General features: G+C 44.5%; 4 protein-coding genes across 9 annotated transcripts in view; 2 read left to right on the forward strand and 2 right to left on the reverse strand.

Annotated features, from left to right (window-relative positions):
* The first annotated feature begins 580 nt into the window (after positions 1 to 580).
* Positions 581 to 12,502, forward strand: LOC125001210 (rho GTPase-activating protein 20-like). The gene is given in 17 exon segments (XM_047577134.1): positions 581 to 1,051; positions 2,384 to 2,469; positions 3,445 to 3,618; positions 3,693 to 3,842; positions 4,147 to 4,188; positions 4,285 to 4,369; positions 4,463 to 4,540; positions 4,923 to 4,989; positions 5,209 to 5,421; positions 5,516 to 5,688; positions 6,605 to 6,769; positions 7,053 to 7,165; positions 7,241 to 7,433; positions 7,951 to 8,065; positions 9,233 to 9,992; positions 9,995 to 10,109; positions 10,370 to 12,502. Coding segments are annotated over 17 exon segments (3,315 nt in total). The 5' UTR covers positions 581 to 988; the 3' UTR covers positions 11,093 to 12,502.
* A 64-nt stretch (positions 12,503 to 12,566) lies between these two features.
* fdx1 (ferredoxin 1) lies at positions 12,567 to 16,858 on the reverse strand. Its single transcript, XM_047576703.1, has 4 exons — positions 16,312 to 16,858; positions 14,461 to 14,585; positions 14,221 to 14,350; positions 12,567 to 13,309 (listed from the first exon to the last, which is right to left on the reverse strand). Exons 1-4 carry the CDS (start codon positions 16,443 to 16,445, stop codon positions 13,201 to 13,203), a joined length of 498 nt encoding a protein of 165 aa, XP_047432659.1. The 5' UTR covers positions 16,446 to 16,858; the 3' UTR covers positions 12,567 to 13,200.
* Positions 16,859 to 17,964: 1,106 nt separating this feature from the next.
* Positions 17,965 to 21,651, forward strand: LOC125000852. Its single transcript, XM_047576563.1, has 9 exons — positions 17,965 to 18,037; positions 18,146 to 18,183; positions 18,624 to 18,737; positions 18,869 to 18,922; positions 19,042 to 19,930; positions 19,973 to 20,381; positions 20,452 to 20,589; positions 21,240 to 21,351; positions 21,510 to 21,651. The coding sequence occupies exons 2-9, from the start codon at positions 18,147 to 18,149 to the stop codon at positions 21,581 to 21,583; spliced, it is 1,827 nt and encodes a 608-aa protein (XP_047432519.1). The 5' UTR covers positions 17,965 to 18,037; position 18,146; the 3' UTR covers positions 21,584 to 21,651.
* Positions 21,652 to 21,704: 53 nt separating this feature from the next.
* nbeal1 (neurobeachin-like 1) overlaps positions 21,705 to 25,511 on the reverse strand; it is a 37,653-nt gene continuing 33,846 nt past the window's right edge. For 4 of the 6 annotated variants that reach the window (XM_047576561.1, XM_047576557.1, XM_047576559.1 and 1 more), the window contains one exon: positions 23,872 to 24,903. In XM_047576561.1, coding sequence (XP_047432517.1) covers positions 24,606 to 24,903 — 298 coding nt within the window. In that variant the 3' untranslated portion in view covers positions 23,872 to 24,605. The other 2 variants (XM_047576560.1, XM_047576562.1) reach the window with 1 other exon arrangement.

Raw genomic sequence — 25,511 nt, forward strand, 5'->3', positions numbered from 1 at the left:
AAATGATCCACTTTTAACGGGGCTGATTGCGCCCAATTTGGGGAATGAAAACTCCGTGTCTCTTTTCTTGACTTGGTGGCCTCGTTCTTCTTTAGCCCAGTTTGTGGCCCACTTCTTCTTCTGGAAGAACAATCAATCTTTGGGCCAATAGTCATTTTCCTTTTCTCCAAACATTTCTAATATAATGAATGTCTTGATTATAAATCAAATTAATGTTGAGTTGAGTCTTAATGATTAAGTCTTGAATGAGCCTTCAATTATAACCTTATGACCTTTAGACATGTGGCATTTAGAGGCCAAACAAACAAGTTTCATCTTTAAATTTTAGCCGTTTATATTTGCATGTGACTCAGATAAGTTTTAGGAAGTATGAATAATACTATACTGTATAATAAACAGTTAATGTGTCACTAATATTGCAATAGTTGATAATAACTCTTTTTTTGTTTGTTTAAACCAATTTGTCTCAAATTTCCCTGATCTTCCAAACAAACATTTCTCATTATCTAAGACGCCTACATGTGTCTTTGTTTGTTTTTAGGCTAAATCTGATTGTCTGTCCGATGAATGGAACAGCTCGGTTAAAAATAGCCAGACCTATTTTTGCAGCGTTTTGACGCCGCCTCTGCTCCGTGCGTAAAGACGCATTAAGAAGTGGCAGCGCGGCTGATAATCCAGACAGGAGGCGCTTTAGGTCGCAGCGCAGCCTTTCACTGATGGCGAGTGAGAGTTTGATCAGCTGAGCGCCTCAGAACTTTTCTTCTTCTTCTTCTTTTTAACTTTTTTAAATTTTCCTCCTCAGATTTCCTCTTTACGCGCCGACAAAAAAAAAAGAAGAAAAAGAAAAGTTTCCCGGGAAACTCCACCTCGCTTGTGTTGAAATGGTGTCCCTGAGAGGGAGGCTGTTAATGGGATTTCCTTCTCCTCTGCATCACCTGAGGACTCTTGGACAGTGAGCCGGAGGGCGTCTGGAGGTTGGATGGACAACATGTCTCCACAGCAGCAACAGGACAGTCTCAACAGAGGCGGCGGGCTGCCGGAAAGCAAACGGGTACGTGCCCAGGTTGCCGTTTACTATTTCTTGAATTCTTAACGATTATTAATTTAATCGTACCAGACGATTAATATCATATAAATTATCGTCTTGTGTTTTTGGCTTGATTGGCTCAAAACTCGCCGCGCGCATCGGAGCGACACCTCGTCTCCGTGCCACATTATTTACAACTGACACATGAATGGTTGTGTTGTTGAACGCGGTGCGGTGGAGCTGGAGGTCAGTTCAGAGTTCAGAGCTTTTACCTGAGTGTCACCCGCCCCCGTAAAGACAAGTCAAACAGCCGGAGCAGTCCTCGGAATTTCAGGGATGTCGGTGTACACTTCGCCAACCACAAACACGGGGTGGATTACGGCGGCGCAGCAGGAAAATGAAAAATAAAGAAATCTCGCGTTTGAATAAAAGCGTTTTAAGGGAGTAAATTGTAAATTCCAGTGATCATCCAGCCAATAATTTAATATAAAGGAGCATTTCAAAATTTGCCCATGTACTAACAATCTTTGAATGAAAATATATTCTAAAATAATCTATTAGTAGCACACAACTTGATTCCAGTCTGACTTTCTGTGTCTTTGCTGATGTAATTAATTTATTAACAAAGTCTCTGGTCTTTTAAGAACTCCTGCTAATACAGGGACGATTCTTCTACTTCCATGTGCACAGACTTTGTCCTTTTATTAATGATCGGCACAAATCGCCTCCAGCTTCTCATGTGTTTGCTCTGATTTAAAAAGATACAGAAAACACTGTACATCCCCTAATTCATCCCACATCCACCCCCATATATATACTATATATAGAGATAAGGACTTAAAGGTAACACTGCTGCAGTGCAGGGAATGTTTCACCGTGCTGTGACCCAACTAAACCAGTCATATTACATTGTGAAAAGTCACAAATGTGTAGTTGTGGTTGTAGGATGGTGGGATGGAGCCCCAGCCAGAGCCATTTCATTGTAAACAACAACCTCTCAGCATTGTCATGTGACCTTGTTAGCATGCTGCCATTAGCATTTCAGCATTTACGCAAGAATCTGTAGCATGTTCGGTGTCTTCAAGTGTGCTAATCTGACACACAATAAAAGAAACAGTCGTGATGTAATGTCTGTAAGTCACCTTGCTTCCCACACACCGATCCTCCTCCAATTAGACCGAAGGAAACTTTAATGATCCGCATGGGGAAACAAAACATAATAGGATCCAGCAAAGAATAATAGGATGGAAATATGGAGGCTAACAACTGGTGGCAGGCTTCTGCTCCCCACTACAGATAAATACTCCTTCATAGATTCACGTTATCAATCTCCTTCTTTGTCTTATTGTTTTCCAGCGACTCAAGTCTCAGAGTTATCGCAGACAGTCCGCTCCGTCTCTGGTCATCACCAAGGCCCTCACCAGGTCCAAGACACTCTCCAGGTACTGTATGACTCATCGATGAATGAATGAAGCCTTCACCAGGATGTTGCTAAGACAAATAACTGCTGTTCTGGGTCATGTAAACACATGTATCCTATTAGATCATTATTTAACCTTAATGTAAAAGGTTACGTTTTGATCAAAATCATCCATTAAATTGAAGAAATCTCCCTTTTTTTTTATCGAGCATGTGCTGTTTTAAATCGGTTCAGCGTCACCTTAGGTTAGGCTACAAAAAAAAACACACACACACACACCCACGCACGCTCTCTTGGTTGAGACACAACCCTGATGAGGTGTTGGATCCACTGGGGTAGATAATCCTCCTGTTGTGAGACTCATCAGAGGATCAGCCGCCTATTAATAGTCTCCGTCTCTGGACATATGGACGGGGAAAGTGAAGAAGTTGTAACCTTGTTAAAAGCTCCTGCTTTTATATCCCTGTTTAACGACAGCGGTGCCACATCATTAGGTACACGAGTGAAAGTGTCTGATGAAACGGATCGTCCAGCTCATGCAGCAAAGTGGATTTATACGTAACAGGCTTCCACGATTTCACGAACCCAAAACCGCATGCGAGTGAGATCCAAATTAAATGTACATATTCAGTATCTTGTGTTTAGTGTTGAAGGGCGGCGACGACGACGAGAGACAAGAGGGACACAGATCTGAAATCTAATATCAGAGACACCCAGTGGGCTGACTCTCTGAATATGCCTTCACATACACTAACCTCAAAGAATCTCCTCATGAGACCAATGAGTCAGTCGCGCTGCTTCAAAAACAACGTGCCTTATCAAAGTTCTAGGGACTCGGGAGCTGATTGATGGTGATTGGGACAGAACAGCTTCCACTTTGCTGCTGCCTTTCTGCCAGATTTCAAAGTAAAAGCGCAAAAAAGTGTCTTGTGAGCCGCTAAACCCAATTCTAATCAATTTCTAATCCATTTTTCCGATTCCTTTGTGAATACTCCAGAGAGAGCTTCCTGGTTCCAGTGAGTCCAGAGACCTGTCCTTTGGTGCAGTCCTTCCTCGCCGACGGCGACCGCTCGTTCCTCCTCCACGGACACTCTCAGTTGAAGACGGGGATGCAGACGCAGGACAGGCACCTCTTCCTCTTCACCGACATCCTGGTGATCGCCAAAGCCAAGTAAGTGGGGTGTGCTTCTGCGTCCCCGAACGTCCGGAAGTCTCGCTGACTGACCCCCCCCTCTTCGTTCCCAGGTCGGCCAACCACTTCAAGCAGAAGGCCCAGGTGTGCGTGTGCGAGATGTGGACGGCGGGGTGCATGGACGAGGTGTGCGAGGGCAGCACGAGCCCCGAGAGGAGCTTCGTCATGGGGTGGCCCACCTGCAACTGCGTCGCCACGTTCAGGTAACGGGTTGCGAACGCGAACCCAGCAGATATATCGCAGCCTCGTAAATGTGTTTGTGTTTCAACAGAAAATATGCCGGTGATCATGTAAACTTGACCTTAAAGGCCAAAGAAATGGAAAACATGTCCCACCAGCATGCGTCGACAAACACATGAGGGCTTGTATTTATCAAGTGCTGACCCCTGACCAGGCAAAATACTGACAGTCACTCGCTTCGGTCCTGGTTTTAAGGATGAGGCGTAAACAAGTCTTCTGTAGGAGCATTATCTGATAATCTGACACGGTTTTGACGCTTCCCCTCAGCTCGTCGGAACAGAAGGAGAAGTGGCTCTCCGTCCTCAAGAGGTAAAAAACACCTCCGAGAGTCGACACAAAGACTTGTCGTTGTTGCGAGAGAAGGCGAATCTCACGAGCGGCGTTTCCTGTTTGTTTTCTGTGCAGCCGGATCAAAGAGGAGAAGGAGAACGAAGAGCCCAAGACGATCCCGCTGAGAGTGTACGGGAAGGGAATAAACACCTTCGCTGTTGTGAGTCGATGCGTTTGTCTTATTTGATGCCTCCTTTGCCCGGTATTTTGTCATTATTATCTCCCTTATGTGTGTGTGCGCTCCTCCGATTAGACCAAGACGCTCCCGGTCAGCAACTGGGACTCCAGCAACGAGGTGATCCGCCTGGCCCTGCAGCAGTTTGGCATCATAGTGAGTTGCAAAAGCGAACTTTGTACACAAACCTTTGACGTTTCTAAGAGGGAATAATTTTCTGATGCGCAGACATCACTTTTAAATAGTAGCTGCTTCGCTGTTGCCCGGATACCAGAGTGGTGTTTTAGCGACTGGATGCGAGCCATGTATTTGGAGCGTCGGGATTTATTAGGTGTATTTCAGGCACAAAGTTTCAGTATAAAAAAAAAAGATCTCCGCTGACGCCCTGCAGCATTAACAGCAGCAAAGAGCACAAACAGCATGTGAAAACTGAAACTCAATGCGACCCTTTGTCCCGTCTCAGCATCCTAAAGGACGTCTCTGCGGTTTTCTCTCGGGGTTTCGACATGTAACCGTTCACCTCTCGCTTTTTACACAGGGAAATGTGAAGGACTTCCAGCTGTGGGTCATCTCCAAGAGGGACAACACGCCCTACCCTCTCATTGGTCAGTGAGTTTCATCCACACCATCTCTGTCCACATGAACCTTTAAGCCTTGACACAGGGGTGAGATGTTTTTTTTTTTTTTGGAGCACACTAGCGCTACTGTGATGCAGCTCCTGCAGAGAGGAGGCGCGTGTGTGTGTTAGTGTGTGTGTGCGCGCGCTGTAGCAACTCTTATCAGGCCTCCAGAGGGAAATATGGTCTCTGCGTCTTCTGTCCCAGGTCATGAGTTTCCCTTCAGTATCCAGATGAGTCATGTGAGACACTCGACGTGTCAGGGAGGAGGAGGAGGAGGTGGAGGAGGAGGGGATGCTGGTACGCCACCTGAAGACAGACAGAAGGCCATGCAGGTGGAGCAGATGCAGGTGTACAAGCAGTGTCAGTTCATCCTGAAGCCGCGACCCGTTGAGCTGCTGCAGCACCAAATATCTGCAGGTGAAACAACCCGCCACCCGCGCCCTGGAAGCACCGAAGCTTACATGTCCTTAAATGCCCGCGCTCACACACTGTGTCTGTGTCGTCCCCTCAGATTTGCCCCAGAAGTCGTTCAAGAGGCGGCGTTCGCTCATCGCCTGGGCCTTCTGGAGAGGCTCCTCCTCTCATCTGAACGAGCTGTCGCTCTCCGGGGCGTCCCGAGGCTGCCTGTTCGGGCAGCCGCTCAGCTCCGTGTGCGTGGAGGACGCTTTGCCCAAGCCGGTCATGGTGAGAGTGACATCTGTGCACTCTGATTAAAGTTGGTTAAAAAGCCTTGTTGGTTAGACGGAGGGTCACAATGTGTATTTTTCAAAATTCTGACGGTATTACAGTATATTACGGTAATTTTTTTTTCATGCATAATCACATGTTCACAACATTTTCTACTAGTTGAGAGAGGAATTAATCCCCGCTGCGGGGACATTTACAGCTTAGATATAAAAAAAAATCATTTATTTTTACGTATTTATTCATATTTAAACTGTTAATAGCTGCTACCGTAATAATCGTAGTGTGGGCGCAACTTGTTTTTTTTCTCATTCATAAATCTAAAACGGGGACATTTACCTAGACAGCTTTAGCCGGTGAACAGGTCGTCCAAAACGGGGACATCTGGTCTAAAAAAAACCCAAAAGAAACATCTGACACGGCTCTTCTCCCTCTGCCACCTCGTTTGTCGGACATTCCCGTCTTCACCACATCCTGAAAATGGTCCGGTCCAGCCCTAGCTGTGACTTTCACGTTCTTGTTATAATTATGACACAATTTCAAACACAGAAAGTAGAGTAATGGACGTCTAAAAGGTGCAAGGTCAGCTTCACAGTGACCTCACTACGTATGTCACAGGGTCTGATTCTTGTTGAAAAACTAGCAGGGCTGATCTGTGAACTCAATATCCAGTTTACGGTGTTTGCTCTTTCAGAGCTCTTTTGTTTTCACCTGCTTCACCTCGTCACCTGCTGTTAATCATGCACAGAAAAAAACATTTTGCATAGAATTCGCGGAAATGTTTTTTTTTCCCCTTGTTAACCCTCATATATGCAACCTTTGTCATCCCGGGTCTGTTTGACCGTCTATAAATAGTCTCCGCGGGCTACAGACCACATTTACATCCAATTATTTGATATAGAAACATTCTGTTTAGGACATGCTGGCGTTCCTGTACCACGAGGGTTCGTGGACGCGGGGGATCTTCCGTCGTCCGGCGGGGGCCCGGGCCGTCAGGGAGCTGCGGGACTCCCTGGACTCGGGGGAGTTTCACCTCCCTCTGACGAGGGACCACGTCTTCATCATCGCCGGAGTCTTTAAGGTGCGTCCGTCGTGTGCCGCGTCTCATTGACCCACATCTGCGAGCACGCTAATCTGCTTCTTTCCTACTCAAGCCTCAGCGCGTAGCGGGACAAGCTGTTCACAGCAGAGCCGCCTTCACAGGGCTCGTTAATGTAATCTGGATTATGATCTCTCATTATCTGGAGGGATAACGGCTTCTGTGCACGAGCGTTTAAAGCATGCGTCAGGTGATTTCTGGCTATATGCAATGAATGGGAACGACAAACAGTTCTTTGAAAGCTGACGTTTATTCGTCGTCGCAGGATTTCCTACGCAGCATCCCGGGGAGCCTGCTGTGCTGCGAGCTGCATGAGGAATGGATGGACGTGCTGGAGGAAGAGGACGAGGAGGACGAGCAGGTGCAGGACGTTCAGAGGTAACGAAACGCTAAAAATAGTTTAATGTCGACCTGAGGAGGTGAAACGGTTTAAAATCCGCGTCTTTGCTGCAGGATGATAAGTCGTCTGCCTAAAGAGAACGGCCTCCTTCTGCGCTACCTGCTAGCCATGCTGCACGGTATCCAAGGCAACGCCCTCGAGAACCAGATGACGACTTTTAACCTGTCCGTGTGCATCGCCCCCAGCATGCTTTGGCCTCCCGGGGCCCCGTGCAGCCCCGAGGTGGAGGGGGAAGGAACTAAAAAGGTAGGATTCGGTGTCGTTACGTAACCGCGGAGGAGTCGCGAAACAGATTTTTAGGGCAAATATCGATTTAGCTAATGCTAATACGTTGAGGAATTTGACCTTAAACTGAGTTGGCCATTCCCGCCGCTATGATGACTTTGACATTTGGGATTGTTAAAATGGTGCAACACAAATAAATTAAATCTCTCTGAGCCCTCTCACAGCCGAGCAACAAAGAGGAGTTTGTTAGGTTTGTGCCGTAAAAGCAGAGAGTAGCAGCTCAGGAGAGGAAACAATGGAGGACTAAATGTGTCTTTATTGTGTTATTTAAAGAGCTTATTACAGAAAGAAAAAATGCTTTACATCAGATTTGAGTTAGCAGTAAACTGACCGGCTTAAAGAGTTGAATGTTTGTGTTTAATATGTTAATCCCTGAGGTTCTCTGGCTACTTTCTTGAGACTTAAAGTTTTTTGTTTTTTTTGAGTAGCTGCACAGAAATGACTCATATGAATGAATTAGTATTATTTTGTGCTGCAGGTCTGTGAGTTGGTGAAGTTCATGATCGAACACTGTGAGCAGATCCTCAGAGAGGACCCCGTGTCTCTGTATGGAGGACCGCCACAAAGACTCAACAGTGAGGAGCAGGGATCAGGTAATAATGACAGTTATAATCAACACCATAGGGCTTCAGTTGATTCAACATTTTTTTCATATATGTATATATATATATATATATATATATATATATATATATATACACATATACATATACATATATATTAAATTTTCCCCACAAATTTACATGTCTTTAAATACACATTAACATCAATCCAACATATTTTAGTAAAGGGATAACTTGATCACGAATGAAAATGATAATAATAATGTATATTTATAAATAGTATTAGGCAAAGTTTAAACCTTGGGGACATTTTTGTCCATTTGGGCAAAATGTTCCTCTTCATTTGGCTGCTATTTTGGCGCATATGGCACAATTTGTTGTAACAAAACCCATCTCTACAGAAATTTTGAAATAAAACAAAATTAATTCTACCACCCTCTTGCAACCATAGTGGATAAAAATGTCCATGTTCAAAAACTGCCATAAAAAACTTAACAGGTTAATATTTCTTTCTGCATAAATTTCTTAAACCACTTCAGAACTCTACAAAACTACCAAAAATTCAGTAATTTTGAGGAATCCAAACCCTTTAAATGCCAGTTTAATTATTTATAGTAACTGTTGTTATTATGAAAACAAAAACGTGAAAAATTTGCTATTTTCTATCAAACTAATGTTGGGAGACGGGTATTTTCTCAGATCAGTCTTAGGTATAACCAAGATTATTTAAAATATTGACTTGACTGGGTTATTAGTTTTTGTGTAGCTTGTCCCATTGACTTCCATTAAAACTGTATTTTTTGATCTCTCATCCAATAAAATCATTCTTTCTGCAGTATTAGTGGTTCATTTAGGAGAAAAATGGTCAAATTTGTTATTTTTAGTGTTTATTACTAAAATCAGCTACTTCATCATTATAGGGTCTATTCATAAAATGTTTATCTCATTCGTTTTTGTGCTTGTGTCACTGAGCTTCTATTCCTCTAAATGACAGATGTTTTGGTAGTTTTGTAAAGTGCTGAAATGTTTTAAGACATTTATGCTGAATAAATATTAATCTGTTAAGTTTTTATAGCAGTTTGTGGACACATATCGTAGGTAGGAGGTTCCTACTTAATGAAGATCAATGATTAACATGTTTACTATGAAACGGTTCAATTTAGAAGTTGCGAATCTTTCTTTTCTCTGGGTCACTAGAGTCCTGGGTGTCCCCTCTGACGGACTCGTCCTACGACAGCCTGGAGAACGAGTTGGACAACAGCAGCGGGGGGTCGCCCGGTTTCTGCAGCAGAGGACTGATCCGACCCAAACTGCTGCAAGGCAGCCTGGACTCCATCCTCACGTACAGCGACTACGACCAGGACACCGACCCCGACGTGCCCCACAACCGGACGGACGGCCTGCACGGCCTCAGGCTGCACCCGCTGGAGAGACGCAGGAGACAGGGCCTCGACCTGTCCGGCCCCGGGACGCGGGACGCGGCCGTCGCGGACGCCTCCTCCGCCCTCGACTCGCTGTCCCTGGGGGGTCGGCACACGCAGCGGCGGCGCTCGGAGCCGGCTATCGCGTACGTGGCCAAGTTTCGGCCGTGCGTCTCGGGGAGCACGGACGGCCTGACGGGCGAGGACGAGGAGGGAGAAGAAGAAGAAGAAGAAGAAGAAGAGCCTCATAAGAAGCAGAGCAGCCGCACACTCACCCACTCCAGGAGTCAGGCCCGGAGAGGTGAGTCTGGTGGGAGGTCGGCCGCTCTGGAAGCAAGTTCCTCCAGCCTCTCCTCCACCCCCGTCTCCCCTGCACCCACCCGCTCCTCCCTCGACTCCCTCGACTCCCTGAGCAGCGACCAAACGTCAGCCACCAGAACGGGGCGTCACCCAACCCAGATACAGACGCCCTCCAACTACCCCTCCGATGAAGGGGCTGCTCCAAAAAACTCTCCCCACCTAAAGAACCGCTCAACTGGGGGGCACTAAAAAGCTGCAGGGGCCTCCACCCAAACTCCTGGCTGAGGAAAGGACGGAGGCTGTCCCTGACCCAACAGGACAACATGGAGAAAGAAGAGAAGGACAAGACGGGGGTGAGTGAAAAAGTTACTTTTTATCAAAAAGATGTGACTGGTATTAGAGTAAATGTGTTAGTAGCAACTATTTAAGAGGATTCGTGGTGACCTGTGATTCTTTATCTTCGTGTGTTGTCACATGAACTCAATTAATTCAACAAGTGGCTTTTGTCTCGGCGAACAAAGATGCTAAAAATACGCGCCGCACAGGTTGTGAGCATCCTGCATGGACGCATAAAAAAACAAAAACCTGATCTGATCTTTTTTTCCGCTAACAGGGAGGAACCGGTGATAAGAACGTCCCCGAGAAAGGAAAGTCCAGCAGCCAAACCAAGCACAAGACGTCCCGCCGAGGCTCCAGAGACGGAGGAGGCAAACACAGGCCGAGTCAGGAGCCCGACAACCTCCACCACCTTAAACAGGGCTCCTCCTCCAGCCCCCCCTCCCACCACCGCTCCACAGGGAGCCTCCACTTCACCAAATCCACCTGCTCACATCCCTCAGAGACGCCGCCGAGCGCGAGGCAGCTCGGGGACGTCCACGGCGACGTCCACGGCGACGTCCAGGGCGAGCCGAAGCAGCCGTCTCTGTTCTACAAGCAGAGCGGTCCGTCTCTGTCTCTGTTCAGGAGGAACAAGCCTCAGTGCGCGGAGGAGCAGGGCAACGCCCGGCTCTTCCAGCGCCGGGGGTCCGAGCCGGGGCGCCAGGTGGTGGAAAGGACCTTCACCAGAGCCCGGCTGCCCAGCGACCCCGGGCTGAAGGTGTCCGAGGTGGACTCGCGGGGACAGGCGCCGGCGGAGTCCCGCTTCTGCCTCTCGCCTTTCGCCGCCAAAGCGGTGAAGGACTACTTCTCCTCGCACCCGCGCAGCAACCCCCAGAGCAGCCAGCAGGTGGCGCTCGCCCTGGTGGAGAGTCGCAGGGAGTGGCTGAAGAGATGCAGCGACCCCACGAAAGAGCCGGACTTCGACCAGCTCCTGTTTGCTGAAGAATCCTTTGTCTGATCGCGACTGTAGGTAAACACGACAACAGCACGACGGACACCACAAACAAACACTACGCTCTTATCTCACGCAGTCTCGCGGCAAACGCCACCTGGAATTCAACTACAATTAGAGCAACTCGTCGGATTTGTTTTAATGACATGGAAAACTACATAAGCTGACCAGCCACAACATTATGACCACTCATAGAAGTAACATTTGAACCAAGGTGGTCGTAATGTTATGCCTGATCGGTATATGTCTAGATTTACATATGCTAATTAGCGTTAAGGGAACGTGATTGGTTTTGTACATGCGTAGAGGACGCTACACAGCAATAATCCATTGAGTGCAGTTCTCTTGGTCTTTTTGTGTGCAAAACATTTTTTTTGTTTTTTTGTTTTTTTTTTTTAGAAATACGAGCATTAGGCCAAAGTTAAAACCTGCCAATTTAAAACTATCCAGTGTTGCCTTCCTTTACGCACATTTTATTTCACTGGCTCATCTCATAGCTGCACTATGTTTGAATACTGAACCTCTTTCATGCCATGAAGGTACATTGTTTCTGCTTTTACATTTTTTTGGTCCGGATTTAACCCTCGTAATCACCATTAAGGGACAAAAATATTTCCGAATCTTAACCCTTCACGTGCCAGTGTTTGTGACGGCGTCGCAAATTTTATCTCAAAAAAACAAAAATATTGAAAAATGTAATAATCCAAATGCGGAGTTAATTTCTCTTCTGGACGGGATGAGAAGCAACAGTAAATTTAGATTGATTCGTTCCTTAACGGGAACAATTTAGGTTCTAAATTATTAAAAAAAAAAAAAAAAAGTACAAAAAAGTTTTTGTCCCTATCGGAGTATGAGGGTTAAACATCCAGCCGCTACATAACACAGTTAAAATTAGCAGTAGTGTAAATACAGCCTGGGTGGTATTACATAGAACTACATTGTGCTTTTATTAATTTATTTTTTTTTCCTTCATGTCGTCTTTATCGGAGCGGCCATTTCACAATAAAAGCTCACACAGTTAGAAATCCACTCGATGTTGCTGCTGGAAGCTTCGCTTAAAGAAACGGTTTGTGAATTTTGCAGTTTTCACTATTTATGCTGTTGAAGTGACACCTGCGCTGCTTTTTTTGCCAACTGTGCTCGTCTTACGGAGGGAATATTATTACTGAGCAAACGTTTCTAGACGCGACCACTTAAGCTCTTTAAATATTTGGTTAGACGGCGCTGGAGGTCTTGAACGACGCCTCTAGTTTAGACCCGCTCTCCTCGATTTGTATCCGTTGCCAACGACGCGGTTTTTCCACACACGCCTGTGCTGAATTTTAATTAACGCGTTTGAAGTAGGATTGTTGCTTCCGTGCTTTGCCTCATTGTTACTGTGCATTTGCAAATAAATTGACTTTTTTTGTGCTAAAATCTGATTTAATGTGTGTTTTTTTATATTTTAAGTAATAGAAATAGATGTAAACGGACAGTTCGGTATCAGAAGGGTCCATTTTTTTATTAGTTTTTCTCTCTGTTCGAGCTATGTGCAATCACATGATGAAATTATACAGTTACATGAAGGAGTCAATCGAACCACTAGAGGTATACACATGTTGTAAATAAAATAAAACAAGAGGGAGGGAGGGTGTCGTTATTAGCATCTCCTCTTTAACTTTCATTCAGTCGGCTAAGTGGTGCTGGGGGGGGGATCATTTCAAATGTCCAGCTCTGCTTTCGCCGCAGGACAGTAAGACAATTTTCTTACATCATGATGATGGACGGCACATCCACAAACTAGAAATGTACCATTATTTCTGACGGGGGTTAAAATAAACAAACGTGATTATGTGTTAACACAGGTTTATATCTCATAAATACTACACGGTTCAGGACTAGGGTGGCAGGGCTCTGCTGCTGATTTACTTTCTGGATAATCCTACTGTTGTTTCCTGGTTATTGACCCTAGCTCTGCTATGATTTGGATGTTTTACACATATATATGTGTATATATATATATAATTATATAAAAAAAACAACAGTAGGAGACAGTGGCCTCCTACCATCGTCCCCCGTGCATACGTCATACCCTCACTTTCTACATCCGTGATTCTCGGGACGCGTGTCCTCAGTTAAGAAGCTTCGTCTTTGCTTTGCCGGATGTCCGCTACGCTCTCTGGTACCCTGGCCTCCATGCCCTCCAGAGCCTTCGTCAGGCAGATCTGGCAACCCAAGCGGGATCTGGGAGGAAACGAGAGGGGACGCACGTTAAAAACGTTACAAAAGTTGTCAAATAACCCGATTACGTGTAATGTCATTTCCCACAAAGTGCGTAAAGAAGTTAAATCTATTTTAAATTGGCAATATGTAAGGTCAGTAAAAAAAAAAAAGTAAGTAATAGTGCTGCTTTCTACCACAAGATGGCACATGTGAGCAACAAGAGAAGAAGAAGTCTTTTCTTTTTATTCTATTAATGAGTTTAAGTTCTTGTATATTTGAGTCAATGGTTAAAACACAGTCGCTGCTACTTTAAACCACAAGTGTTGGTTTAAATTTCCTTTTTGAGACACATTTTAAGGGCCCACTCACACATCATGAATAAAGTGGCAACAGAAACAGCGACCCCTGGTGGGGAGAGGAAGTACATCATTAATGATTAACTGTTCCTTTAAATAAAATGCAACTAATACAATATAAAGTGTGATATGACATGTGAGCTAAGGTCTGATAAGATAAAAATAAAAAGTTATGACAGAGTGAAAGGTTATTAGTCAGAGTTTAACATCTGTACACAAAAAAAACAAATAAAAATAAAGAGTTGATGATTTCACACTAACAATTTTAAAAGAAAAAACTGTTCTTTGTACATTTAATAAGTATTTTGAACCTATTTGAAAGGCGTTTCTCTGCAGTCCTGGAAGGACACCCACTTCCTGACTAATCTCATTATCTGAACAGAAGTTTCTCATCAGCACCGAGCAGTGCGGCACAGCCACCAACTAAAAAGATTAAAACTGGAACAGTTTATCCTTTTTAATCATTGCACTCGGCAAACGGACAAACCAATCAGTCCTTTCACCCCAGTAACGTGTTATCTATGTTTTCCCACATTAAGGTTTAGATGTGTTTGTGTTGTTTTTTTAAATGCTTACGTGTCGGTCAGGCCGTAGGCTAAGTCTAACATGTCCATCTCCTCGTCTGTGACTGGTCCCAGCTTCTTGTACACCTCCTCGTCGAAGATCAGGTGGCACGTGGAGCACGCCAGGGTTCCCTCGCAGGCTCCTGCGGCACACGCAGACACGTCTTAATCACTCGCGTCCGACGGAGGAGATCTAGCTCCGGGGCATCTGACACGACAAGTTGGGACCCGTGCAGCCCGTGTGTTTACGTACCGAAGCCGTCGAAGTCGAGGTCTTCGTTGATGACGACGTCTAGCAGCGAGTCTCCGGGCGAACCCTTCACTGTTATCTTCTCCCCGTCCCGGTTGATGAAGTGGACCGTCACCTTGTTGTCTGACCTAAAACGCACAAACACAACAAAGCTGAGTTTGACACAAGGTAACAACGAGGTTACTGGAAACCATCTGATCAACTGACTTTCTTTACCACCATTGGTCATTTATGCCTCTAAAGTTTTGAGGGCATAATTATACATAAATCAATGAATTATGACATTAAATGTAGTAAAATAACATCAATACTAAACGTATTCATTAACTGATTGTATTTAAAGCACATTTACTCAACTTTGTTTAACTTTGCTCCCATTTTTGTTGAACTTTTGTATTCATTTCCTTGTGTGTTTGCACTTCCCAAGTCTTTTATTTATTTCCTCCAAACAGAGTTGACCGCGTGACCTCCAAATAAAGGGAGCAAATAATAAATAAAACACATTAAACTGGGACACTAAATAAATACAGAAGTAAACTCAACAGAAATATGAATTTTTGGTGCATTTCCTAAACGATTCGATTTATTTCTTATTTATACGGGATTATGACGGTTTCTGTTCCGCCACAAAGGAGCACAGTTCACAAATTAACGCTCACGTTGACCTTTAGTATAAATAAAGTCACCGCATCTCCTTCAATAATGCATTCACACCCAGCACATGCTTGAATAACTCAGTAGCGTGTGAACCGAGTGGCCAAGGTCTGAAAAGAAAAACAACATTTAAATGACCATAAGTCGCCTTTGATTCGTCAGCAACACTTCAAATTAACTTATTTAATGTTGCGTCTGTGCTGATGAGCTCTCATTACACAGTAAGATGATTAGCATTTAAGTGATTTTAATCGTGCATCAGTGTAGATCGGCTGCACTATTAACCTACATCGAGTCTCTACGGACAGACCATTAATATTCAACTCAATGACCTTTTGGAAACTAGTGGGAACCAGAGTAATCCTCTTACTATGGTTAACTCTACACCCTCTCCCACACTACGCGACCTTTTAAGACCAACACGTGTTTAATTTGCTTATAGCCACATGAAACCGGATTTCTGGAAAAGACAGGCAGCCACCGCGGGCGTCCAGAGTCATCCAGGGACACACACCGCGGGCCAGTTTGAGGCCAGCCCCGGAAAAACCGAACCTTCAACCTGAGTGGCAGCTCTGCGGTTAAGTTATTATGCAATTAAACAAGCCTGTTTGGCCTTGGGATGACCAGCTGTGGTCAGAGCCTTGCACATGGCCCGGGAGAGATGGATCACTTTAGCCTTGTGGACAAGTCAGTCTGATCTTTCTCTGCTGCAAACTCTGCAAAAAAACAAAAAAATCTGCCAACTCTGTCTGAGCTTGTACATTTTCCTGGGGTAGTCATTTGTGTGTCATCACTCCAGCAGATAGTTAGTGGCCTGAATAGTAGTGAAAAGTGTGGTGTTCTTATGTTGCAAATAAAGGCAACCTTGGGAAAACATTACATTTAACTACATTTCAACTAAACACGTTGTTCTTTACTCTGCAAATAAAGTCCTCGTTAAAATTTGAATGTAAATGCACTAGTATTTTCCATTTTCTATATGAACTATTACAAAATAAATGCCCGTAGAGAAGGAAACTGTTAAGACAATAGGGGAAAGGTGGACATTTACGTCCCACCACCTGAGGCACGTAGGAAGAAAAGGTCACATTTAAAACGCTCGTTTTCTGAATGGAGTTTGGCGCGGCTGCTCGTCCAAGACTCAACATTTAAACACTGCCTTGCGTTATTATTTCCACGTCTTCCAGTGGGTTGACATACCTGAGTGGCTGTGTTCCGGTGGTGAAACTCCTCTGTCCAGTCAGTGGGCTGCTCCAACTCACCGCCGCCGTCCTCAGAGAATATTCTCGGACTTTAACGTAAGCGAGTCGCCTTAAAGCGGATACAAACGCCATTTGAGGAAGAGGCGAGAGGCTGGAAGTGGAGAGGAGAAGCTAAAACGAGCTGCAGGGAGGACGGTCACTTAGTCCGGACCTGTTTGGCACACTTGTGGCGAGGACCGACAGAGAGAGAGAGACACACTCAGGCAAAGTTGTCTCCGAGCTAGAGCTACTTAGGCTAAGGCTAGCTTCTTTTAGCTGCCACAAGTCACTTTGTCACTGTCGCGCTCATTGCGTAACGTGTAACATAAGGTAGCGGCATTTGTTCGCTTTCCCCCCCTAAAAAACAGAAAAATAAAAATAAACAACTGGTTCACTGACAAGACGAGCACTAATGGTGACTCTGAATAATGTCACTGTGCGGGTTTATTCGGTCACTCTTCAAACGAAACCCTTGACCGTACTTCCTGACAAACAAAACATAGCGTAATGCGTACTAGAAACTTCCTGCCTCCATTTCAACATAAAAGCTCGAACAGCTAATGTGGAGCAAACATACACCATCTAAACATTTATGTAGCGTTTTTAACCACCAATGTTAACGGCTAGGAATAGTTATCATAATCTAGGTAAATATAACAACACTGGGGCTGCTTGTTTTTTTTAATCACACTCGGGACTATTTAGGTCTCACTCTTATTTTGAAGGCTGAGGCTGCGCTGTGCTTCGGCCTTAACTTCCGTTAACTTAACACTTGAATACGCTCCGCGCATGCGTGCTCGTTTTGACTTACAGCGTCAGCCGGGGGAGCGGAGTTAACAGTTTGCTCTGTGTAGCCGCCCCTCCGAGCATTTAAAACCTAAAAATGGTCAAAGATTTGCTCGATTAACGCCTAAAAGTTTAAATTTTTTTGATAAAAATTATCACAGGGTAAAGAAATAATATGTCACGGGCAACCTTGAACTTTAGAACTGTTTAAAACCAGCACACACTTTAGGTAATAGGAGTAGGTTGAGTAACTTATGTGTGGCAACCTCTCTTATTCATAACACACAGTAGTGTGTAGGTTAATGTACACATGCACCAGGTGGAGCCAGAGCTGTACCACAATACATAACCCATTTTCCTAAAGAATTAGGTATATTTGCTTAAAATATTACCACAACCACGTCTTTAGGTCAGTTAAACGTGCACAACAACTACGTCAAAAGTTTCCCCGTTACCACCAAAACAACCTTCAGTGACCTCCACAGTTACCTCCACCATCTGTTGTAACCTCCTCCAATCCTATGTCCACAAATATCGATCGAGCCACCCTCGATTAAACCGAGTGCCATTCACCCCTTCGCGTGTTTGCAATCCCCCTGAAAACAGGATGCGTGCAGCGTAACAGCACGACAAGGAAAACTGTCCCGGTGGGTTCGTGTCAGAGGTCAGCAGCTCTTTAGGAGCTCAACGTATGTAAATATATATATCAGCATTGTGTTGCAGGGTTGTGTCACACCTGGAGGCAAAGTTCATCAAAAAATCAATAATCATCACTCTATAGGTGACGCACATTAACCAGTAATCTCCTTCAAAGACTGAGGTTTATCACCAAGATGGGGACATATTAATAGGCCCCCTCTACTTCCTGAGTCGCTCACTGTTCACCACAGCCGTCTCAGGTAAGGCACAGCGACCTACACTCACTACTGTTAAGAAGAAAAGATTCGCCGACCAGTTGAACTGGTTAAAAATATGGTAAAAATAAACGTTGCTCTGATTGTTTACAGGATGTCCAAGTTGGTGCTGCTGGTCCTGACGCTGTCAGGTAAGATCTCACAGTCTTCACCTTTCACTTGATATATAATATGTTCAGCAGGAGAAAGTCTGGAAGGTTAATTTCTGTTTTCAGATGATGTGTTTCTCAAAGTCTAGACATGATAATCACGATTTTCTTGAGATCATGTTTTCAAAAATTAATTATTCTGGCACGAGGAGACAGCAGGGTTCATAAAACACTGTATTACTTGGAATATATAGACATTTCAACCCAAATAAAAATCTTCTGAGTTGGAACAATTGAGAAAATAATAAAAAACAGTGATGGACTTTGACATTTATTGATTTTTTTACACTCTTAAAGAAAAGCTGTGGCCTATATGTTTCTCTGGCAAAATAGTTAATCATCGATATAATAGATCAAAGATAGGGTATAGATTTAATCTAAAGGAAGTTTAACTCTTAACTTTACATGTTTGGTCTTCACAGGCCTCATAGCCGCCTCACTGGCAGCTCCCACAGGCTTGAACAAGTCACCTCCAGTCAACCAGCTTGTTGATGTCCAGGCCGACGTGGCGAAGGAACACGACAATGAGGTGTACAGTGAGTAGAGACACACACAACCTGTCGACTAATTATCGAAACTATGTGGGATTTTGCATAATGTGCAAATGTAGCATCCAGTTTGAGTTTATTAGCTGGATTGACTTAACTTTTTTTTTTCCATCTACTAGTTTCCAACAGTGGATTTGGAGAGATGGACAGAAGACACTGGTTGATAGATGACAGTAAGAAGTCATAAACACTACTTTCAGCTCAAACCAATAAATAATAAAGTACAGTAAAATTTGTCAGTTCCCCTAAAGCTGAACAAACCTGTCTAACTGAGAGTGGGTCTGTCTTCCAGTCTCTGTGGATGTTCCAGCCCAGAGGAATGGGGATGGTGGTTGGGTCCGTGTGGAGGAACCTTCTACTCCTGAGCTCCCAGATGGTTTCAGACAGGGAACCGAACCCATGTTGTCGATACCAGATGGTTTCAAGCAGGGAACCGAGCCCATGGTGTCCAACCCAGAGGGCTTTAGACAGGGAACCGAACCCATGATTTCCATCCCTAATGGTTTCAGACAGGGAACCGAACCCATGTTGTCGATACCAGATGGTTTCAGGCAGGGAACTGAACCTGTGATGTCGATCCCAGATGGTTTCAAGCAGGGAACTGAACCCTCTCTTAACATCCCAGAGGGCTTTAGACAGGGAACCGAACCCATGTTGTCGATCCCAGATGGTTTCAGACAGGGAACCGAACCCATGTTGTCGATCCCAGATGGTTTCAGACAGGGAACCGAACCCATGTTGTCGATCCCAGATGGTTTCAAGCAGGGAACTGAACCCTCTCTTAACATCCCAGAGGGCTTTAGACAGGGAACCGAACCCTTAATTTCCATCCCAGATGGTTTCAGACAGGGAACCGAGCCCATGGTGTCCAACCCAGATGGTTTTAGACAGGGAACCGAACCCATCATGTCAAACCTTGATGGTTTCAGACAGGGAACCGAACCCTCTCTTAACATCCCAGAGGGCTTTAGACAGGGAACCGAACCCATGATTTCCATCCCAGATGGTTTCAGACAGGGAACCGAACCCATGTTGTTGATCCCAGATGGTTTCAGGCAGGGAACCGAACCCATGTTGTTGATCCCAGATGGTTTCAGGCAGGGAACCGAACCCATCATGTCAAACTCAGATGGTTTCAGGCAGGGAACCGAACCCATCATGTCAAACTCAGATGGTTTCAGGCAGGGAACTGAACCCTTAATTTCCATCCCAGATGGTTTCAGGCAGGGAACTGAACCCTCTTTTAACATCCCAGAGGGCTTTAGACAGGGAACCGAACCCTTAATTTCCATCCCAGAGGGTTTCAGACAGGGAACTGAACCTGTGATGTCGAACCCAGATGGTTTTAGACAGGGAACCGAACCCATCATGTCAAACCCAGATGGTTTTAGACAGGGAACCGAACCTTCTCTTAACATCCCAGAGGACTTCAGACAGGGAACCTTCAAGTCTATTCCAGATGGTTTCAGTCAGGGAACTGAACCTATTCTTAAAATACTACATGGATTTAGACAGGGAACCGAACCCTCCACTGGCAGCATCCACACCCAGACAGAGACATGTTTAGGAGAGGTCATCAACGGGAACTGCTACGAGTTCAACCCCGTACCTCTGGCCTTCCAGGACGCTCAGGTGAGAAGAGGAACAGAAGAAGATTTTTCTTTTGGAGTGTCTGTGGTTAAACTCATTTGTCTTTCTACAGGACCTTTGCAGAGCTAGCGCCAAAAACGCTGAGCTTGCGTCTGTAACCAACAGCGACCTGCAATCCCGCCTGGTTTCCCTGGTGACCAGGGGTGGCGAGAGAAATCCTGTGTTGACGTGGCTGGGAGCCACGGTCAAGGCAAGTTCCTCTCACCAGGCAGCAGCTCATATTTTAAAAAAAACAAAGGCATTATAATTGTCGCTTTAGACTTTATCACATCTAACACAGGGAATTTTACTCAACTGCTTCCCGACGGTGACGCCAGCAGTCTGGTCTTGCACTGCGGCACTGCGTGGAGGCCAAGGAGAGCGTCATCAGATACGTTATCAACAGGAGATAATATAGTGTTATTCTCACCTTGGTGAAAACATTGACCTTTGAACTCCTGTTTGAAAATGTTCCATCTGTCTCTGTCCCGTCTGTAAGTGAGGCCAGAACGTAATAAATCTTTAGAGGCACTGGTCTTTGACTTTTAGAGTCTTCAACGCTTTTCAGGCCAAGGACAGAGTCGGCGTGTAATGTCTGGACGGCTCAGCAGCGATAGGGGGGCGGGGCCTAGTTTGTACAGGAGGCTTAGGTTGGAGAGATTTTGATTATTAAAATGTGTTGGTTTCATGTTTTTAAAGAAGTATAAATTTGTGGGGGAAAATTTTAAAAAATATGTATAAAAAATGTCTAATCAACCAAAAATTTTGCGACAAAATACGAGTACCATTAACATTTCTGATCATATATATATACATTTTTTTTAAAAAAAAAACATATTGTGTGTTTGCTGCATGTAACAGAACCAGCAGGGGTCGTGGGTCGACGGTTCAGAGTGGACGTACAGCGACTGGATGCCGGGTCACCCTAACATTCATACCACCAAACCTGTCTGTGTGGAGATGTTCAGGATAGGTGAGATACGCACCATTGTGAGGCGTGTGCCTAATTTGAAGCTCCGTGGATCAGAGTCTAGATAACTGAGCGGATGCGTCACAGAAACTAGATAAGGCGATAGAAAGTGAATTTGCATTCAGGTCACCTGTCTTATCTGTCCCTACCCACTGCTGCAGATCAGAGCTGGTGGACGGCCGCCGACTGCGACCTGAAGAGAGCGTCCATCTGCTCGTACCCGATCGCTGCATGAAAACCACAGAGAAACATGAGAGAAACATTATCGACGACCTCTCCTTGAATAAAACTTGGCAAACACCACGTTTCCTCTCCTTTCATTCATTCATTCATTCATTTGCACGGCGAGACAGATGTTAAATTTAGACAAGACTTTAATGATCATTTTCCACTTGTGTATACAAAGCAGTTTGTACAGATTAGGGAGCCAAGTTAAAACAATTTGTTACAATTTAGTACCTGGAAAGTGCAAAAGAACATTTCAAAGAAATAAAAATCAGGCTGTACATTATATACTGTATTCATAAATAATCACAGATATACACACACATCCATTTTGGTGACAGTCACAGAGAACGTAGCTAAGACACAAAATAGTACTTTTTTGATTTTTCTTGGTTCCTGTCGTCGAGGTTTATCTTGTAGGAATGCTGCTTCCGTTTTTTTTTTTTATTTAGGCTAAAGAAGTCGGGGGCGACGATGAGAGAAATCTATGTTAACACCGCTCTGGAATAAAGGCACTCTGTCTGTTTGTTGCAGTCAAATCAAACAGTGGTCTTTTTTTTTTGTCTGAATGACAAATGTGGTTGAAATGGAAAAAAAAACGAACAAAAAACAAAAAAACAACAACATAAACTGCATTTAGAAAACAGTTCACGCACCTTTCACAGAAATCTCTTCAAGAAGGACACAGTTTGGTCTTTGCACTCGGCCTCGCTGTGACATTTAAATATAAAACTAAACACAAAGACGACAATAAAATAAGGAGAACCGATGCAGAACACATGGACGGGCCTCGACAATCAGAGGCTGCCATGATCCTCACACACACACACACACACACACACACACACACACACTCAGAGATACAGATATGGTTCAAACTCAGCCGCACAGTCTCATCCAGGCAGCAGCTTCCTACTTTGTGATCCGATTAGTAAAGAAATCAGCACGGATGAGGAAACAACAGAGGGTGGCTTGAGGCAGTGATGAGAGCTAGATCTATTTTTTTTTTTTTTCTTTTTTGTTTTAAACTACAGGAAGACTGGAGATCGAGGGCCGGCCGAGCAAACGCACGCGAGAAACGGGAAGAAAGGAGCCGTATTGCTGTTTTAACACTGACATCTCATAAAGCCCTTGAGGATTTCTTCTTTGTCCTTCTATTACAGGTTAATCTGAACAGTCAGAAGAGTTTATGCCATTTGTTGTTGTTTTTTTAAATATAATGCTACTTTTACTTATAAATAAACACGGATTCAAGTAACTCAAGAACATTCAATGAAGCTCAATGAAGAGAGATGCTGCTTTTTTTCCCTCCGCGCTGCTGCGATTAATCTCCACGTGGAAGTCTGTTTGAGAAAGTAGTGTTTTGTTTTCTCTTAAATAATAATAAAAAAAAACTTTAAAGACAGATGATATCTTACGTTGAGTGAGTAAAATGGTTCTCAAACTAAACAAGCCAGAAAACTGTAAAAATTCACAATAAAATAAAAAAAAAAGAAAGAAACTGCATGACTACCGCACTTCATAACTGTTCCCCTACGTAATCTCAAAGTGAATCAACATGCCATGCATATGGGCTGACAGAGAGTGGCTGCACACATGCATTAATTCATCAAATAAAAACATGAAAACAACACACGCACGTACGTTTATAAAAAAAACACATAGAAAAGGTAGAGAGTTTGGTCTTGTGAGTGGTGGAGCTGTCTTACTGCATAAGGCTGCCAGGGGGCAGCGTTGAGGCAACCATGAAAGGCCCAGGGAGCACAGGCCGGCCTGTCTGCACCGAGGACGAACCAAGGAGAGGAGGAGGAGGAGGAGGAGGAAGGGACAAAAAGGCCACTTGAAACTATATTTTCAGATAGCGCACGGCATTACACTGCACATGCACACACATCCATCCATCCATTTATCCGCACAAGACGTTAACATGATGTGTAAAGGAAGAGTTTTGGGGACAGATGTGGTGGTGGTAACGTCTGCATTGGGACAACGGCGCCAGCACCGTCCGATCGATCCAAAGCAGAACACACACACCCAGAAAACAGAAAACACAAACATGGACACGAGGGGATTTAGGATATTGCATCAAAAAAATAAAAAATAAAAAAATGACAAACTGAAGGGTGAACTGTGGGGGGTGGGGGAGGTGAAGAATGCAGGGGGACGGTTCAGGGGCTCAGGGACTGGGACGGGTCGGCTGTGGTCGTGTCGTACACCGTCTCCCCCGAGGAGATCTGAGTCAGCCTCTTGCTGGAGCCCCACAGCTTCCGTGTGATCTGGCCCGAACGCATCTGGGAAGAGCGGAGGGAAAGGAGGAGGACGGAGGAGGTGGGATAAAGAAAAGTGTGAAGTCAAAAGGAAACAAAAGAGGAGAGAGGGAGGGGAGGGAAGGAGGAGGGATATGATTCATGAGTGGTTGATTAGTTCACTGGAGCTTGATTGACTTGTGAGGCAAACAAAGCGTGAGTCAATATAAAATAATAAATAAATAATAAATAAATAAGGACGATGCAGTGATTCAGAGCAAACTATTCAGAGGAACTACCACACGATTCACATTTAAGTCTAACGTTAAGGTTATTAGTCTGTGTAGCTACACCTAATAGCTTATTATGGCTTGGGTTTTGCAGAAGCGTCGATTAGTTTCACAGCATATTCGTTAACGGTTCGAAAGGGCAAGACACAGAACGTAATGACACTTCAGGTAAAACAGCACTGGGCGGCCTAATCGAGTCAAATATTGCACAGATGCCGAATGCGTTCGTGGGGGGGGGGGGGACGGAATGAGGTAAAAGCACAAGGCTGTCGGCTCCACGTCACAGTCGTGTCTGCTCAGCCGTGTGCTGAAGGAATGTGTTAAAAATCTGTGTGGCTCAGACGTTTGTGTTTGATAAAGGGGGGAGTGAAGCCGAATGGGTGCGGGCGACGACCATCCCTGAGAACACCGGGCTATACGGGATATTTAAATATATTTATATGTATATATATTTATGTGTGTGTCGGAGCTACAGCAAATGGAAAGGAAAGAGCTGTTAGGGTTTGTGGGAGCTGGAGGTGGGGCTGAACACCAGCTGGTCGCGCTGGTGGAGGAGGCGCGTCGGCGAGCGGGCTCGGAGTGGCGCCAGCAGGGGGGAGGCCATGAGCGGCGATCCCTCCAGGCTCTGAGCGATGTAGTTCCGCAGCGAGTTCTTTACCTCCGCCGGCTTGCCCACGCCCACGATGATCAGCTTGCCGTCCTCCAGGCCCACCAGGACGTGGCTCTGCTCCTTGGTGACGGAGACGCAGCGCACCGGGACGCGCATGGCCATGGGCTCGGCGCACAGAGACAGGCTGCAACGGGAGGAAACGAGGAAAACTTTAAAGGCAAAGACGCTACAGGGGAATAGGGTAAAATCTTTAACTAACAGGTATCACCATCAAACTTCTCCAGGTGATCACTTATATAAATATAATAACTTTTTGTATTGCAAGTTTTCTGTGAATTTATATTTAAATATGCAAATGAGGACCTTTGTACTTAAATATGCGCTAATTTGCATAGATTTCCAGAACATAAATCTGAATTACTTCTAAAGTGAGGTTCAAAATTCTTGTTTAATTTTGTTAACATGTTATATTTACAGGTATTTAAAGAGAGAATTTTGGATTTCTTTCTTTTTATCACTTTATATACTGTCAGCAGTCTAAAATAAACCCATTTTTGCCATGTTTTTAGGGGTAAAATGTTCAATAAATCAGGCTCAGATTATGTAGAAAAAGTAATTTTGAGAAGTTTTACATTGTAAAATCATGATTTTACAATGGATTCGTTAAAATCATGATTTTATTGGAAACCACTATGGACCAAAACCAGATCCTTTAAAACATATCTTATAATCATATTAACACATAATATCAAAATATCAGATTAAGTTTCTAATCAGACTTCCCCTCTCCTC

This window comes from Mugil cephalus, chromosome 23, assembly GCF_022458985.1.
Source record: "Mugil cephalus isolate CIBA_MC_2020 chromosome 23, CIBA_Mcephalus_1.1, whole genome shotgun sequence".
Lineage (NCBI taxonomy): Eukaryota > Metazoa > Chordata > Actinopteri > Mugiliformes > Mugilidae > Mugil > Mugil cephalus.